Here is a 17,672-nt window from a genome sequence, read left to right on the forward strand (position 1 = left end):
GGAAAGGGCCCGTACGATGACGGAAACGACGCTGGACACGACGCCCGAGTGGCTGGACCGCGACTTCGTGGCCACCTGCCTGAGCAAGGACGACGAAGCCGCGGGGCTGCGCGTGAAGTCGTTCGTGGCGACGCCGCTCAACACGGCGGCGCAGGTGGCGGGCAGCCGCGTGATGCGCGTCGCGGCGGAGCTGGAGGCGCCGGACGGCAGCCCCTCGCGGCCGCGGCGGCTGGTGCTCAAGACGCCGGCCGTGGGCATGAGCGCGCAGCTGCAGCAGACCTTCCGCAGGGAGGTGTTCGTCTACTCGCGCGCGCTGCCGGACGCGGAGGCGGCGCTGCGCGCGGCGGAGGGCGAGTCGTTCCGGCCGGTGGCGGCGCGCTGCCTGCTGTCGGGCGACGCGCTCGCGCTGGAGGACCTGTCGGCGGCCGGCTTCCGGCTGGCGGCGGGCGGCGCCTCGCTGGACCTGCCGCACTGCGCGCTCGTGGCCCGCGCCGTGGCGCGCCTGCACGCCGCCTCCGCGCCGCTCGTCGACCGCGAGCCCTACGTCGGCGAGCTGTTCCGCGACTCCGCCTTCTTCAACGAGGCGTCGCGCCCCGACATGCAGCACTTCACCGAGAAGAACATGCTCGCCGTAGCCGAGGCGCTCGACGCCGTGCCCGGTTTCGCCGGGTACGCGCAGAAGTACCGCCAGCTGGCCGTCAAGATCTTCGACCGGCTGCTCGCTCTGCACCGGGACCAGGAGGGCCGCATGCGAGTGCTGCTGCACGGCGACCTCTGGCGGAACAACCTCATGTTCCGCTACTCCGACGGCCGGCCCGTCGACGTCAGATTGGTCGACTTCCAGGTAAAAGAAGATTTTCTCTGTACGAGGCTCTACTGACGAGGTAAACACGGCGGGTGCCATAACCCGATTTCCCAGACACTTCGCTCAGTGGAACAGGACTCAGAATAAACGGACACGTGTCTCGTTTCTTAGGAAACGACGGTCAAAGTTTTCAGTGCAATTTAGATGTCTTGCAGCACGCATTCACTATACAGGGTGGTCCATTGATCGTGACCGGGCCAAATATCTCACGAAATAAGTGTCAAACGAATAAACCACAAAGAATGAAACTCGTCTAGCTTGAAGGGGGATACCAGATGGCGCTATGGTTGGCTCGCTAGATGGCGCTGCCATAAGTCAAACGGATATCAACTGCGTTTTTTTTAAATAGGAACCCCCAGTTTTTATTACATATTCACGTAGTACTAAAAGAAATATGAATGTTTTAGTTGGATCACTTTTTTCGCTTTGGGATAGGTAGCGCTGTAATAGTCATCATCATATGGCTCACAATTTTAAACGAACAGTTGGTAACAGGTAGGTGTTTTAAATTAAAATACAGAACGTAGGTACGTTCGAACATTTTATTTCGGTTGTTCCAATGTGATACATCTACCTTTGTGAACTTATCATTTCTGAGAACGCATGCTGTTACAGCGTGATTACCTGTAAATACTACATTAATGCAATATATGCTCAAAATGACGTCCGTCAACCTCATTTCATTTGGCAATACGTGTAACGACATTCCTCTCTACAGCTATTAGTCCGCCATCCGTAATATTCGCACATGCATTGACAATGCGCTGACGCATGTCGTCAGGCGATGTCGGTGGACCACGATAGCAAATATCCTTCAACTTTCTCCACAAAAAGAAAGCCGGGGACGTCAGATCCGGTGAACGTCCGGGCCATGGTATGGTGCTTCGGCGACCAGTCCACCTGTCACGAAATATGCTATTCAATACCGCTTCAAACGCACGCGAGGTATCTGCCGGACATCCATCATGTTGGAAGTACATCGCCATTGTGTCACGCAGTGAAACATCTTGTAGTTACATCAGTAGAACATTACATAGGAAATCAGCATACATTGCACCATTTACATTACATAAAATGGGGTCCAATTATCCTTCCTCCCATAATGCCGCACCATACATTAACCCGCCAAGGTCGCTGATGTTCCACTTGTCGCAGCCATCGTGGATTATCCGTTCCCCAATAGAGCATATTATGCCGGTTTACGTTACTGTTGTTGGTGAACGACGCTTCGTCGCTAAATAGAACGCGTGCAAGAAATCTGTCATCGTCCCGTAATTTCTTTTGTGCCCAGTGTCAGAACTGTACACGACATTGAAAGTCGTCGCCATCCATACAAATGTGGTACGGGTGCAATCGATGTTGATGTAGCATTCTCAACACCGACGTTTTTGAGATTCCCGATTCTCGCTCGATTAGTCTGCTGCTGATGTGCGGATTAGCCGCAACAGCAGCTAAAATACCTACTTGGGCATCATCATTTGTTGAAAGTCGTGGTTGACGTTTCACATATGGCTGAACGCTTCCTGTTTCCATAAATAACGCAACTACCCGGCGAACGGTCCGGACACTTGAATGATGTCGTCGAGGATACTCAGCAGCATACATAGCACACGCCCGTTGGGCATTTTGATCACAACAGCCATACATCAACACGATATAGACCTTTTCCGCAATTGGTAAACCGGTCCATTTTAACACGGGTAATGTATCACGAAGCAAACACCGTCGGCACTGGCGGGATATTACGTGATACTACGTACTTTTTGTGACTACTACATTGCCATCTATCACAAAGCGAAAAAAGTGGTCCAACTAAAACATTCATATTTGTTTACGTACTACACGAATATGTAATAAAAAATAGGGGTTCCTATTTAAAAAACGCAGTTGATATCCGTTTCACCTATAGCAGCGCCATCTAGCTGGCCAACCATAGTGCCATCTGGTTTCCCCCTTCAAGCTAGACAAGTTTCATTCTTTGTAGTTTTTTCGTTTGACGCTTATTTCGTGAGATGTTTGGCCCGGTCACTATCAATAGACCACCATGTAGACGAAATGGCGGCACAGTGCCTAGCGTCGCGGTTCTTCACTTTTACGCCCCCTGATCGAAACCCGATTATTGTTTTTATTTGTTTTACTTTTCTTCAATTCTCTACCTATGTACTTACAAAGGTTACTACTCGAATGTTTATCACCATTTTACGCGATACGGTGGTGTCACATTAACTGTAAAATTACAGCTGTAATTTACAATGTCACATTTATCATTTCTATGGTACTTTCAAGGGTTACAATATTTTTAAATTCTCGTATTCTTATATTTCATTCTTAGATCAGTACTAATATCTTATGTTTATTCTTCAGGAAGACTTTATGCATCCTCTTGGATGATCCCGATCGTAGACACATCGAAACAGAGAAATTCTCTCTGTAGGAAAGTTCGCCACAGTGATTTTTCTTCGTATGAATCTCACTAGGAAAAAAAAAAATCCTTAACGTGCTCAAAATGTCACGCATTGACAATAATTTCGCGGCAAGTCACGCCTAATGAATCACTTTATCGAAAACTGCCGCTTACAACTGATTGTGAATCTACTTGCACTACAGGAATTTAACTGAAAATAATTTTCGATTCATTCATTTTTTTTTTTTTTTTTTAAGGGCGTCCACTAGACGCAGTTAGTATACGAATAAGAACAATGCTGTTTCAATGTACATTGGAAACCATTCGTGTATTAATCTTCTACGGACATGGGTAGATTAACGAACTCCAGAATTAAAAACAGTTATCCGGATTCGAACACGGGAAGCAAAATTGTGAAGCCGCTTCAGTTGATCTGTTTACACGCTAAAGGGGTCATAGAGTTCCTCGAAATGTTTTACCGTCGTTTTCTCAGAAACGGTCGAGTATATACGTAGAATCTGGGACACGTATTCGCTTATTTTGAACTCTCTTCCATTGAGTAAAGGTCCTGTGAAATCGGTTTATAGCGCTTGCCGTGTTTCCTTATGAGTCTCTTCCCGGTTGTGCCTTCTCTTGCTTTAATAGACACCTGCCTCACACATTCTATCCTGTGTGTTACCTAGGAATCAGCTTCCTCTCGTACTTGCAGGCGTAATTAATCTACGCCTCTAGCTTAATCATTGGAAATGGAAATGCCGTGTGGTTGGGGCCTCCCGTCGGGTAGACTGTTCGCATGGTGCAAGTCTTTCGAGTTGACGCCACCTGGGTGACGTGCATGTCGATGGGGATGAAATGATGATGATAAGGACAACACAACACCAGTCCCTGAGCGGAGAAAATCCCCGTCCCAGCCGGGAATCGAACTCGGGTCGTTAGGTATGATATTCCGTCGCGCTGACCTCTCAACTATCATGGTCGGAGAGCTTAATGGTTGATTATTGTCAAGCTACTAACAGAAATTAACGACAGATGAGGAGATTAAAATTCTATAGAAATAAGAATTTGTAACGCACCGTGTCACGAACTCTTCCAAGAACGCCATATGACGTAATAAGAAAAATGGTTCAAATGGCTCTGAGCACTATGGGACTTAGCATCTGTGGTCAACAGTCCCCTAGAACTTAGAACTACTTAAACCTAACTAATCTAAGGACATCACACACATCCATGCCCGAGGCAGGATTCGAACCTGCGACCGTAGCAGTCCCGCGGTTCCGGACTGAGCGCCTGAACCGCTAGACTACCGCGGCCGGCTGACGTAATAAGAGCGTAGTCGGCCGTGCAAGGCCGAAAACAAAGGACGCTTCGAGAAGTAATGAATAAATTTTAATTACAATTGTGGATGTCGCCGCAGGTCGCATGTAACTATTCTTTATTTTACATGTTTCACTCGATCAACGCGTCTATCTACAGATCTGCGAAAATACAGTACGTTACGCCACTGTACAATAAGATATATCCGCAGATTCAGCTTACAATATAGCAACTTATATTACGTAGCCGAAGGCCACGCGTTAGAAATATCGGGCTGCGCATAGCGCGGCCCTCATACATAAAATGGAGTAAGTTTGTTGTGTAAAGTTAACGTGAATTCTAAGATTAAACAGCAAGACTTATCATTTCCTGTTGAACGAGTTAAAACTCTATCGAAATACGCTGTCATTGAAACTACGGCTATCTAATACACGAAATCGTATATCTTGCTATTTAATCTCAGAATGCACCTTACCAGAGATTTTATGTTAACTGTACACAACCGTTTACTCCATTTTACATATGACGGAGGCGCTATACGCAGCCCGATGTTTGTAACGTCTGGCCGTCGGCTACGTAATGCAGGATACCATACAAAAATGTTCAGTTGTTTGTGAAATTTTATCGGACTTAACTCCTAAGGTCATCAGTCCCTAAGCTTACACACTACTTAACCTAAATTATCCTAAGGACAAACACACACACCCATGCCTGAGGATGGACTTGAACCTCCGCCGGGACGAGCCATACAGTCCATGACTACTCCAGCGCCCAAGAAGGCTCGGCTAATCCCGCGTGGCAAGATACCATACAGTAAGCTGAATCTGCGAATTTCTTATTGTATGGTGCTGTAACACATAGGATTTCCCCAATTCTGAAAATGCCTCCTTTGGTCGAATAAAACATATAAAATAAAGAAAAAAGTTGCATTCGACTTGTGGTGGCTCTACAATTTTAATTTCTAACGGTCGGTGTTCCCCTGCAGGCAAGTGCCTACCCTCCCTAAATAAATATTAAGTCAGGTGACCGGTTGTGGATGAACATACAGCTACTATATTCATAATTTGTGCATCCGTTTCACTGCGAAATACCTAAAAAATTACAGGAATAAAGCACGAAAGTAACTTCAGAGGAAAGAGAATCATAATAAAAATTCTCGAATACAGGAAACCAAAATCTGTAAACAGATAACGGCTGTTGTCGTTTTGACATGAATTAATAATGTGTTCAAGATGCCAGCGACCGTTGAAAAGCCGCGTGGTCGAAGGCTCCTTGCCGGCCGCGGTGGCCGAGCTGTTCTAGGCGCTTCAGTCCGGAACCTCGCGACTGCTACGGTCGCAGGTTCCAATCCTGCCTCGGGCATGGTTGTGTGTGATGTCCTTATGTTAGTTAGGTTTAAGTAGTTCTAAGTTCTAGGGGACTGATGAGCTCCAATATTAAGTCCCATAGTGCTCAGAGTCCCATAGTGCTCCGTCGGAGGTTCGAGTCCTCCCTCGGACATGGGTGTGTGTGTTGTCCTTAGAGTAAGTTAGCTTAAATTAGATGAAGTAGTGTGTAAGCTTAGGGATCGATGACCTCAGCAGTTCGGTCCCATAAGACCTTAACACAAATTTCCAAAAAATTACCGTTGAAAAGATTCATTTTGAACGGAGCGTGGTGAGATGCACGGGGATAGAGGAAGGCCCGCCGTACTGGCTGTTGTTAACAGCGCTAGGGCAGGGAACCTCAAAGAGAAAAAGGAAGCCGCTGGCCCACCCAGCAAGTTGGTACCTGCCCTATTGTTTGAGGGCATAAGTACACCAGTGTGGAGCTCCGCCCAACTAACATAACGCCAGACTGCCGCCACGGCGCACACTCGGTAAGGTCTTCTTGGAGCAGCTGCCTCGTCTGCAACCTGTCATCGCTGTTGGCTTTCACCAACATGGTACAGCAAAATTCAGCTGTTAATTACTTTGAACAGCGTTTATTAATGTCGCCCGATTTCGATCCCTATTTTGCTTGCTTGGTGATCGAGAGTATTTCACGGTACAGAGGGACAGAAGCAGCGTCAGCCGTGCCCAAATCTGGTTCTCACGGTCCTGCCTCCTTTCTCTGATGTCAAAAAAAATGGTTCAAATTGCTCTGAGCACTATGGGACTTAACATCTGAGGTCATCAGTCCCCTATAACTTAGAACTACTTAAACCTAACTAACCTAAGGACATTACACACATCCATGCCCGAGGCAGGAATCGAACCTGCGACCGTAGCGGTCGCGCGGTTCCAGACTGAAGCGCCTAGAACCGCTCCGCCACTCCGGCCGGCTCTCTGATGTATTCGCAATTACGTGTCTGTGACTAGTTCACTACTAATTCTGTTATGTCCTCGTGTGAATGTGTTTATGTCACTGGAAGGTTGCCCCCAATTAAATGGTACACTGTTCTCTTTTGATTCCAGAATATATCTCGGTTTTGTATTTTCTAAATCTCTTATTTATTGATGTTGCGATTCCTGCTCCAGTAAAAATATAAATCAGTGGCCTACTACAAGTAGCTGCGTAGTCAATGCCTTCATACGGTCTCATACAGGATACGAAATTAATCTGAAATTCCGACGGCCTGTTAATATTTATCTCGCCTGCAAACTCCGGCCGTCTGAGATACGAGATCTCTGTCAGACAGCTTAAGTCTGGTGGCGCAAGTTTTAGACACGCTCAGTATAACAGATATCTATACATGTGATAAAGAAGAAACAAGAGACGATAGGGAAAGAGATAGGAAATCCTGTATTAGAATCAGAATTTGAATGAGCTTGGGAAGGCTTAAAATCAAATAAGGGAGAAGGAGTAGATAATATTCCATCGTAGTTCATGCGATACCCGTGGTCTAGCGGTATCGTCTTTGATTCATGATCAAAACGTCTTCGGCCCCGGGTTCGATCCCCGCCACTGCCTAAATTTTGATAAACAATCAGCACTGGCGGCCGAAGGCTTCCGGCATAAGAAGTCAGCCTCATTCTGCCAACGGCCTTGTCAAAGAGGGCGGAGGAGCGGATAGAGGGTCAGGGCACTCTCTTGTCGTAGGGGTGGGAAATTGCCCCTAAAGGCGGAAGAATCAGCAATGACCAACGACATGAGGATGCAGAAAGCAATGGAAACCACTACATTAAAGACACGTAACGTATATCCACAGGACATGTGGCCTGTAATTGAAGAAGTGTCATGATGATCTCTCCATTGGCAAAAGATTCCGGAATAGTCCCCCATTCGGATCTCCGGGAGGGGGCTGCCAAGGGGGAGGTTACCATGAGAAAAAGATTGAATAATCTACGAAAGGATAACGTTCTACGAGTCGGGGCGTGGAATGTCAGAAGCTTGAACGTGGTAGGGAAACTAGAAAATCTGAAAAGGGAAATGCAAAGGCTCAATCTAGATATAGTAGGGATCAGTGAAGTGAAGTGGAAGGAAGACAAGGATTTCTGGTCAGATGAGTATCAGGTAATATCAACAGCAACAGAAAATGATATAACAGGTGTAGGATTCGTTATGAATAGGAAGGTAGAGGGTGTGCTACTATGAACAGTTCAGTGACTGGGTTGTTCTAATCAGAATCGACAGCAGACCAACACCGACAACGATAGTTCAGGTATACATGCCGACGTCGCAAGCTGAAGATGAACAGATAGAGAAAGTGTATGAGGATATTGAAAGGGTAATGCAGTATGTAAAGGGGGACGAAAATCTAATAGTCATGGGCGACTGGAATGCAGTTGTAGGGGAAGGAGTAGAAGAAAAGGTTACAGGAGAATATGGGCTTGGGACAAGGAATGAAAGAGGAGAAAGACTAATTGAGTTCTGTGACAAGTTTCAGCTAGTAATAGCGAATACCCTGTTCAAGAATCACAAGACGAGGAGGTATACTTGGAAAAGGCCGGTAGATACGGGAAGATTTCAATTAGATTACATCATGGTCAGACAGAGATTCCGAAATCAGATACTGGATTGTAAGGCGTACCCAGGAGCAGATATAGACTCAGACCACAATATAGTAGTGATGAAGAGTAGGCTGAAGTTCAAGACATTAGTCAGGAAGAATCAATACGTAAAGAAGTGGGATACGGAAGTACTAAGGAATGACGAGATACATTTGAAGTTCTCTAACGCTATAGATACAGCAATAAGGAATAGCGCAGTAGGCAGTACAGTTGAAGAGGAATGGACATCACTAAAAAGGGCCATCACAAACGTTGGGAAGGAAAACATAGGTACAAAGAAGGTAGCTGCTAATAAACCACGGCTAACAGCAGAAATACTTCAGTTGATTGATGAAAGGAGGAAGTACAAACATGTTCCGGGAAAATCAGGAATACAGAAATACAAGTCGCTGAGGAATGAAATAAATAGGAAGTGCAGGGAAGCTAAGACGAAATGGCTGCAGGAAAAATATGAAGACATCGAAAAAGTATGATTGTCGGAATGACAGACTCAGCATACAGGAAAGTCAAAACAGCCTTTGGTGACATTAAAAGCAACGGTGGTAATACTAAGAGTGCAACGGGAATTCCACTGTTAAATGCAGAGGAGAGAGCAGACAGGTGGAAAGAATACATTGAAAGCCTCTATGAGGATGAGGATTTGTCTGATGTGATAGAAGAAGAAACAGGACTCGATTTAGAAGAGATAGGGGATCCAGTATTAGAATCGGAATTTAAAAGAGCTTTGGAGGACTTACGGTCAAATAAGGCAGAAGGGATAGATAACATTCCATCAGAATTTCTAAAATCATTGGGGGAAGTGGCAACAAAACGACTATTCACGTTGGTGTGTAGAATATATAAGTCTGGCGATATACCATCTGACTTTCGGAAAAGCATCATCCACACAATTCCGAAGACGGCAAGAGCTGACAAGTGCGAGAATTATCGCACAATCAGCTTAACAGCTCATGCATCGAAGCTGCTTACTAGAATAATATACAGAAGAACGGAAAAGAAAATTGAGAATGCGCTAGGTGACGATCAGTTTGGCTTTAGGAAAAGTAAAGGGACGAGAGAGGTAATTCTGACGTTACGGCTAATAATGGAAGCAAGGCTAAAGAAAAATCAAGACACTTTCATAGGACAATATAAAATGGTGCAAGCTGTTCGAGATTCTGAAAAAAGTTGGGGTAAGCTATAGGGAGAGACGGGTGATATACAATATGTACAACAACCAAGAGGGAATAATAAGAGTGGACGATCAAGAGCGAAGTGCTCGTATTAGGAAGGGTGTAAGACAAGGCTGTAGCCTTTCGCCCCTACTCTTCAATCTGTACATCGAGGAAGCAATGATGGAAATAAAAGAAAGGTTCGGGAGTGGAATTAAAATACAAGGTGAAAGGATATTAATGATACGATTCGCTGATGACATTGCTATCCTGAGTGAAAGTGAAGAAGAATTAAATGATCTGCTGAACGGAATGAACAGTCTAATGAGTACACAGTATGGTTTGAGAGTAAATCGGAGAAAGACGAAGGTAATGAGAAGTAGTAGAAATGAGAGCAGCGACAAACTTAACATCAGGATTGATGGTCACGAAGTCAATGAAGTTAAGGAATTCTGCTACCTAGGCAGTAAAATAACCAATGACGGACGGAGCAAGGAGGACATCAAAATTAGACTCGCTATGGCAAAAAATGCATTTCTGGCCAAGAGAAGTCCACTAATATCAAATACCGGCCTTAATTTGAGGAAGAAATTTCTGAGGATGTACGTCTGGAGTACAGCATTGTATGGTAGTGAAACATGGACTGTGGGAAAACCGGAACAGAAGAGAATCGAAGCATTTGAGATGTGGTGCTATAGACGAATGTTGAAAATTAGGTGGACTGATAAGGTAAGGTATGATGAGGTTCTACACATTCTCGCTTCCCACGCCCGGGTTCCCGGGTTCGATTCCCGGCGGGGTCAGGGATTTTCTCTGCCTCGTGATGGCTGGGTGTTGTGTGCTGTCCTTAGGTTAGTTAGGTTTAAGTAGTTCTAAGTTCTAGGGGGCTTATGACCACAGCAGTTGAGTCCCATAGTGCTCAGAGCCATTTGAACCAACCAGGTTCTACACAGAATCGGAGAGGAAAGAAATATGTGGAAAACAGTGATAAGGAGAAGGGACAGGATGATAGGACATCTGCTAAGACATGAGGGAATGACTTCCATGGTACTAGAGGGAGCTGTAGAGGGCAAAAACTGTAGAGGAAGACAGAGATTGGAATACGTCAAGCAAATAATTGAGGACGTAGGTTGCAAGTGGTACTCTGAGATGAAGAGGTTAGCACAGGAAAGGAATTCGTGGCGGGCCGCATCAAACCAGTCAGTAGACTGATGACCAAAAAAAAAAATTCATAAAATCATTGGCAACGAAACGACTGTACACGCTGGGGTGTAGAACGCATGAAACTGGCGATATACCATGAGGCTTTCCGAAAAAAACCATCCACACAATTCCTAAAATAGCAAGAGCCGACAAGTGTGAGTATTATCGTACAGTCAGCTTGACAGCTCATGCATTCAAGTTGCTAACAACAATAATATACAGCAGAACGGGAAAGAAAATTGAGGATCTGTCAGATGACGAATTTTGGCTGTAGGAAAGGTAAAGACATCAGAAATTGAATTCGGACGTTGCGCTTGATAACGGAAGAGATACTGAAAAATAATCAAGACACATTTATAGCATTTTTCGACCTGGAAAAAGCGTTGGCTGGACAATCTAAAATGGTACAAGATGATCCAAAAGTTCTGAGAAGAATAGGAGTAAGCTAAAGTGAAAGACGGGTAATACGTAAAATGCACAAGAACCAAGAGGGAACAGTAAGACTGGAAGACTAAAAACGAAGTTCTCAGATTAAAAAGGATGTATGACAGTAATGTATTCTTTCATCCTTGCTATTCTATCTATATATAGAAGAAGGAATGACAGAAATAAAGAAAGGATCAAGAGTGGATTTAAAATTAAAAGTGAAAGGATATCAGTGGTTAGATTCGCTGATGTTATTGCTATTCTCGGTGAAAGTAAAGATGAATTACAGGGTCTGTTGAACGGAATGAACAGAATATGGACTGAGAGTAAATCAAAGAAAAACAAAAGTAATGAGAAATATCAGAAATGAGAACAGCGAAAAACTTATCATCAGAATTGTGATTTCGAAGCGGATGAAGTTAAGAAACTTTGCTACCTAGATAGCAAAATAACCCATGACGGACGGAGTAAGGATGACATAAAAAGCAGACTAGCACCGACGGAAAGGGTATTCCTGGCCAAGGTAGACCCACTAGTACAGGATGACACAGAGAAACGGGAGTATTTCCACAATCCAATAAAACTAGAAGTGATGAAGGAAAGAAATTGCGTTCATAGTAATTGAAACCTTACAACTTTGACATTTACGAAACAATGATGGCATTTAACATTCTTTAAAAATTACGTCCTTTAGATGGTGTCCTCCTGTACGAATGCATTCGTGAAATCTGCTGTTGAGAATCCTCATTGACCGCTGCAACATCTCAGCTGGGATACAATGAACTGCATCCCGAATTCTCTGTTTCAACTCATCCTGGGTTCTTGGTCGAGTGGTGTAGACTTTGCTCTTGAGGTAATCTCACAAGAAAAAATCACAAACGGATAAATCTGATGATCTTGGGGGCCAGGGAATGTTACTGAATCGTGAGATCACACGGTTGCCAAACAGTTCTCGCACATATGCCATTGATTGCCGGGCAGTGTGTGATGTCGCTCCGTACTGTTGAAACCAAGCTTCTTGAACATTTTGAAGGTTGTTAATGCAGGTCTAACAAAAGTTCGTAACATCTCCACGTAATGATCGGCATTGACAGTTATTGTGTTTCCGCCGGACGCTGTGGCTGAGCGGTTCTAGGCGCTTAAGCCCGGAACCACGCTGCTGCTACGGTCGCAGTTTCGAATCCTGCCTCGGGCATGGATGTGTGTGATGTCCTTAGGTTAGTTAGGTTTACGTAGTTCTAAGTCTAGGGGACTGATGACCTCAGTTGTTAAGTCCCATATTGTGTTTCCCTGTTCATTTATAAAAAATACGGTCGATAATACCATGTGATGAAACACCACACCATACTGGCACTTCACTAGCGTGTAAAGGGTGCTCATGAACGTCATTAGGATTTGTGTTTGCCCAGTAACGGTCGTTCTTTCACATACCCTGTGAGATGAAAATTTGCCTCATATGAGGTCCACAACCTTGTTTATTTCTGTTATCATTTGTTGACAGAATCCTAGTCGTAACCGGTAATCGTTGTCCTTCAGGTTTTGCATCATCTGTAGTTTTTACGCATGAAATTTTAAATCAAGATGAAGAATTCTGTGAACACTCTCCCGGGACATTCCAACCACTGGTTCTTGCTTACGAATTGAACGCCGTGGGCTCCATAAGACAGATGCACCTACAACATCAATGCTCGCTGGAGAACACAAGTCGGCCGTTGTGGCCGAGCGGTTCTAAGCGCTTCAGCCTGGAACCGCGCAACCGTTACTGTCACATGTTCGAATCCTGCCTCGGGCATGGATGTGTGTGATGTCCTTAGCTTAGTTAGGTTTAAGTAGTTCTAAGTTCTAGGGGACTGGTGATCTCAGATGTTAAGTCCCATGGAGCTCAGAGCCATTAGAACCATTTGGAGAACACAAACTTCTTGGTTGGCCTGTGATTACGTAGGCTTTCCCGGCGTAATATGTCTTGAAAGTCTCTTCGGGTTTGCTGCCGAATCCTAAAATCAACTTGACTCGATATTTCGGCGATCCAGATGGTCGCCATCTTCAAGAAAATGCTGCTTCTGCTGATGAGTCCCGCTGGTTGGCCTGTTGGTTTCTTCTTAAGGGCAGACCCAGTCTCTTCAAAGTTATTAACCCAACATTTTATCGCGTGTTTCGACGGAACGGCATCATGAGGTCCTATATTATAAAAACGTCGAAACTGCCTGTGCACCGCTACCAAACTATCATTGTTTTGATAAAACATTTTTATGGCTAACGCACCCTGTTGTCCGTTCCACTGATCTATAATTACTGAAATGGCGGACTGTTTACTCGCTGACTGTCACGAACCCGCAGTGTTGCCATCTATAGGTGAAGACAGAGATTGGAATAAATCCAGGAAATAATTGAAAATGTAGGTTGCAGGTGCCAATCCGAGATGAAAAGGTTGGCACAGGAGAGGAATTCGTGGCGGGACAGATCAAACCAACCGGAATACTGATTACTGAAAAGTCCCTTGCCATGCTTTTCTATTTGTATGTTATGGCTGATCGCGGGAACTACTGTAGCGATTTTGATACGGTTGTCACTAACAGACAGACTGGTTCACTAGGAATGTTTGTGTACATCATTACATATTATAAGCAAGTCGCCCGGCCGGAGATGATTCGTTCTACCAGCCCGAAGCCGCTCCGGGTCACTAGTATTGAATAATGCCCTCATATACAGATACAGGAAATTGCTAAATCTGTCACTGTGATAGTACTGAAACGAGAGGCGAAACACGTATAATCAGTTCAACTTTTACGTGTTGGGCAGACAGTCGCTCTTCGGCCAACAGAAGCAAATCACAGACAATAGTTATTGAAATACACGAGAAAATGAAGGTGAGTGAGAGATTCTGTCAAATGACGATACGACGGCAGCAGAACGTTTAGCGTCACTTCAGCTGCAGCTTGGATGCATTTTTCATTCCATACCTGTGAGAGTTTGGTGTAGTGTTGAAGTACTTCCTTGTTTCTTTTTTCAGCCAAATCTCAGCAAGCTAGGAGGGAGACTAAAATGTTTTCCCAACTGGAAATAGTTGGAGGGGGGGGGGGAAGGGAGAGGGCAAATTTCCATTTCGATATTCACCTGATAATGGTGAAAAACCCTTTCGAAACGAGTAAATTGGAATTTTTAAAATTTTATTTCTGTGACAATAATAATCATTTTCCCAGACAAAAATTAGAGAACATATGCGTGTTTCTGAAATGTGTGATGGATGTAACTGCGTCTTACTCCGATAGCGATGTGGTAGTCATTTTTACGGCTCTGCGAGGTTACTGACCATCGGTTGCATCACGCGCCACGGGCGGTGCCTTCGCGAACCCGTTCTCGCCACGACCGAACGACACACAACCTGAGCAGACGTCACGACACGGGGCATGAGTATGTGTTACTGGCTGCAGCCCAGCACGGGACTCTTTGAGTATGCAAGCGCTTCAAGTGAATTATGCAACAGATACGCAGGGTTGTTCCATCACTTCGACAATTGGCTGTTTTCTAGAACTTGACTGGTCTTTATTTTTGGCAGTAGTGTTGTGCTCACCTTTGGATAACTTCTTGTGTACTTGGTCTTATCATTTGTACGCCTGCTCACTTTAAAATGGCTCGAGAACATAAAGGCGTTCCAAGTAACAGCCTTTTACTGTGATACATGGATGAATTGTTGGTAGTAGTTGCTCCTCCCTCCCCTTATATGTACTTACAATATTCTCACCCTCTGCCTTTTTTTGGTCCTTGCGCTGACATTCAGTACGCGTTTCTTTCCGAACTTGTTCCATCCAATGCGTTCTGTACGACGCCCGATTCCACTGACCGAGGACGGCGTCCGGACGGATTTTTAGGAGCCGACTCCTTTGTTTCTGGGCTCATATGTGAATATGCAGCCTATGACGATAAAAACCGAGTAGTCATACTTTACTTATCTTCACGTCGAAATTGCTTAGTTGTTACTTCCAAGTTTGCAATCCCCAAGTTGCAGTTCGCTTAATAATAAAATCGGTTGCCATAAATAAAAAAGCGGCCATCAATTTAAATGATTTTCCCGATTTATTCAAGTATTAGATTTCACGTATACGAGGGTCACTCTAAAAGAATTGCACACTATTTTTGTAAAAATACAGTTTTCATTCTGCATGTGTGAAAGTCTTACAGCGTCTAGATACATCCATCCCGCTTGTTTTCAAACTTAGTTCAAACTGTTCCCGTGAGTGCTCAGTCACAGCATGTCTTCAAATGGTTCAAATGGCTCTGAGCACTATGGGACTTAACATCTGAGGTCATCAGTCCCCTAGAACTTAGAACTACTTAAACCTAACTAACCTAAGGACATCACACACATCCATGCCCGAGGCAGGATTCGAACCTGGGACCGTAGCGGTCACGCGGTAACAGACTGAAGCGCCTAGAACCGCACGGCCACACCGGCCGGCCATGTCTTCAAGATGGCTGCTACACTTGACGTTCGTCAGAAGCAACGTGCTGTCATAGAATTCCTGTGCTGTGAAAGCGAGACAGTCGGAAAGATCCTCAAGAGGTTGAAAAAGGTGTACGGAGATGCTGCTGTCGATCGCAGTACAGTTAGTCGGTGGGCGAGCAGGTTACGTGATGAAAGCGGGCACGGCAATATTGAGGATTGTCCTCGCAGCGGCAGGCCTCGTACTGCACACACTCCAGACAATGTGCAGAGAGTTAACGAATTGGTGACTGCTGACAGACGCATCACAGTGAACGAATTGCCACGCTGCGTTGGGATAGGGGAAGGAAGTGTTTGCAGAATACTGAAAGTGTTGGCGTTAAGAAAGGTTTGTGCCAGGTGGATTCCCAGGATGTTGACAGTGGCTTACAAAGAAACAAGAAAAACGGTATGCAGCGAACTTTTGGAACAGTACGAGATGAATTTCTTGGAAGAATTGTGACAGGTGATGAAACATGGCTCCATCACTTTTCACCAGAGATGAAGAGGCAATCAATGGAGTGCCATCATGCAAATTCACCCAAGAAAAAAATTCAAAACCACACCTTCTGCTGGAAAAGTTATTGCTACAGTGTTTTTCGATTCCGAAAGACTCTTGCTTGTGGACATCATGCCAAGTGGAACCACCATAAATTCTGATGCATATGTGATGACACTAAAGAAACTTCAAGCTCGACTGAGTCGTGTTCGACCACATCGGCAAAAGCAGGATGTTTTGCTGTTGCACGACAATGCATGGTCACATGTCAGTCAAAAAACCATGGAAGCGATCACAAAACTCGGATGGACAACACTGAAACACTCGCCTTAAAGTCCTGACCTGGCTCCATGTGACTATCATCTCTTTGGGAAACTGAAGGACTCTCTTCGTGGAACAAGGTTTGAAGATGATGACTCCCTTGTGCACGCTGCCAAACTGACTCCAACAGGTTGGTCCAGAATTTTACCGTGCGGGTATACAGGCGCTGGTTCCAAGATGGCGTAAGGCAGTTGAGAGGGATGGAAATTATGTGGAGAAATGAAAATATTGTTCCTAAAGGATGTATCTACACACTGTAAAACTTTCAAACATGTAGAATAAAAGATGAATTTAAAAAAAAATGGTGTGCATTTCTTTTGGAGTGACCCTCATAACTGAAAGTGATGAAAATTTCACCACAAGCGCTAATGTTGCGCAACAGTACGACATAAACGAGCTTTATAAAAATAAGTCTGCATACTAGTACAGCCCAACAGCGTATCTTGCTCTGGTGTTTCAGTGGCAAACAAACGTGGCGCAGTTAGTCGGGGGCGACTCCCTCCCTACCATTAATAACAAACACAAACCACTAAAGTTGAATAAACAACGTGAACAACAGCTGTTAAGTAGAATTTTCTTGAGATATGAACAAGGTCGAATTTAGTCATCTGCTGCCCCTAGGCAAAGAAAATATTTCGGCCCTTTATATCGACATAAATGTACGAGGTGCATTCAAGTTCTGAGGCCTCCGATTTGTTATCTAATTAACCACTCACCCGAAATCGATGAAACTGGCGTTTGTTCTCGACGTAATCGCCCTGCAGACATACACATTTTTCTCAACGCTGACGCCATGATTCCATGGCAGCGGCGAAGGCTTCTTTAGGAGTCTGTTTTGACCACAGGAAAATCGCTGAGGCAATAGCAGCACGGCTGGTGAATGTGCGGCCACGGAGAGTGTCTTTCATTGTTGGAAAAAGCCAAAAGTCACTAGGAGCCAGGTCAGGTGAGTAGGGAGCATGAGGAATCACTTCAAAGTTGTTATCACGAAGAAACTGTTGCGTAACGTTAGCTCGATGTGCGGGTGCGTTGTCTTGG

At 44.9% G+C, this 17,672-nt stretch overlaps 1 protein-coding gene across 1 annotated transcript in view; it reads left to right on the forward strand.

Annotated features, from left to right (window-relative positions):
- Positions 1 to 256: 256 nt before the first annotated feature.
- LOC124594292 overlaps positions 257 to 17,672 on the forward strand; it is a 28,600-nt gene continuing 11,184 nt past the window's right edge. The window contains exon 1 of the mRNA XM_047132655.1: positions 257 to 844. Within this exon, the coding sequence (XP_046988611.1) occupies positions 257 to 844 (588 nt within the window). The remainder of the gene's footprint in view (positions 845 to 17,672) is intronic.

The sequence above is a fragment of the Schistocerca americana genome, chromosome 2, assembly GCF_021461395.2.
Source record: "Schistocerca americana isolate TAMUIC-IGC-003095 chromosome 2, iqSchAmer2.1, whole genome shotgun sequence".
NCBI lineage: Eukaryota > Metazoa > Arthropoda > Insecta > Orthoptera > Acrididae > Schistocerca > Schistocerca americana.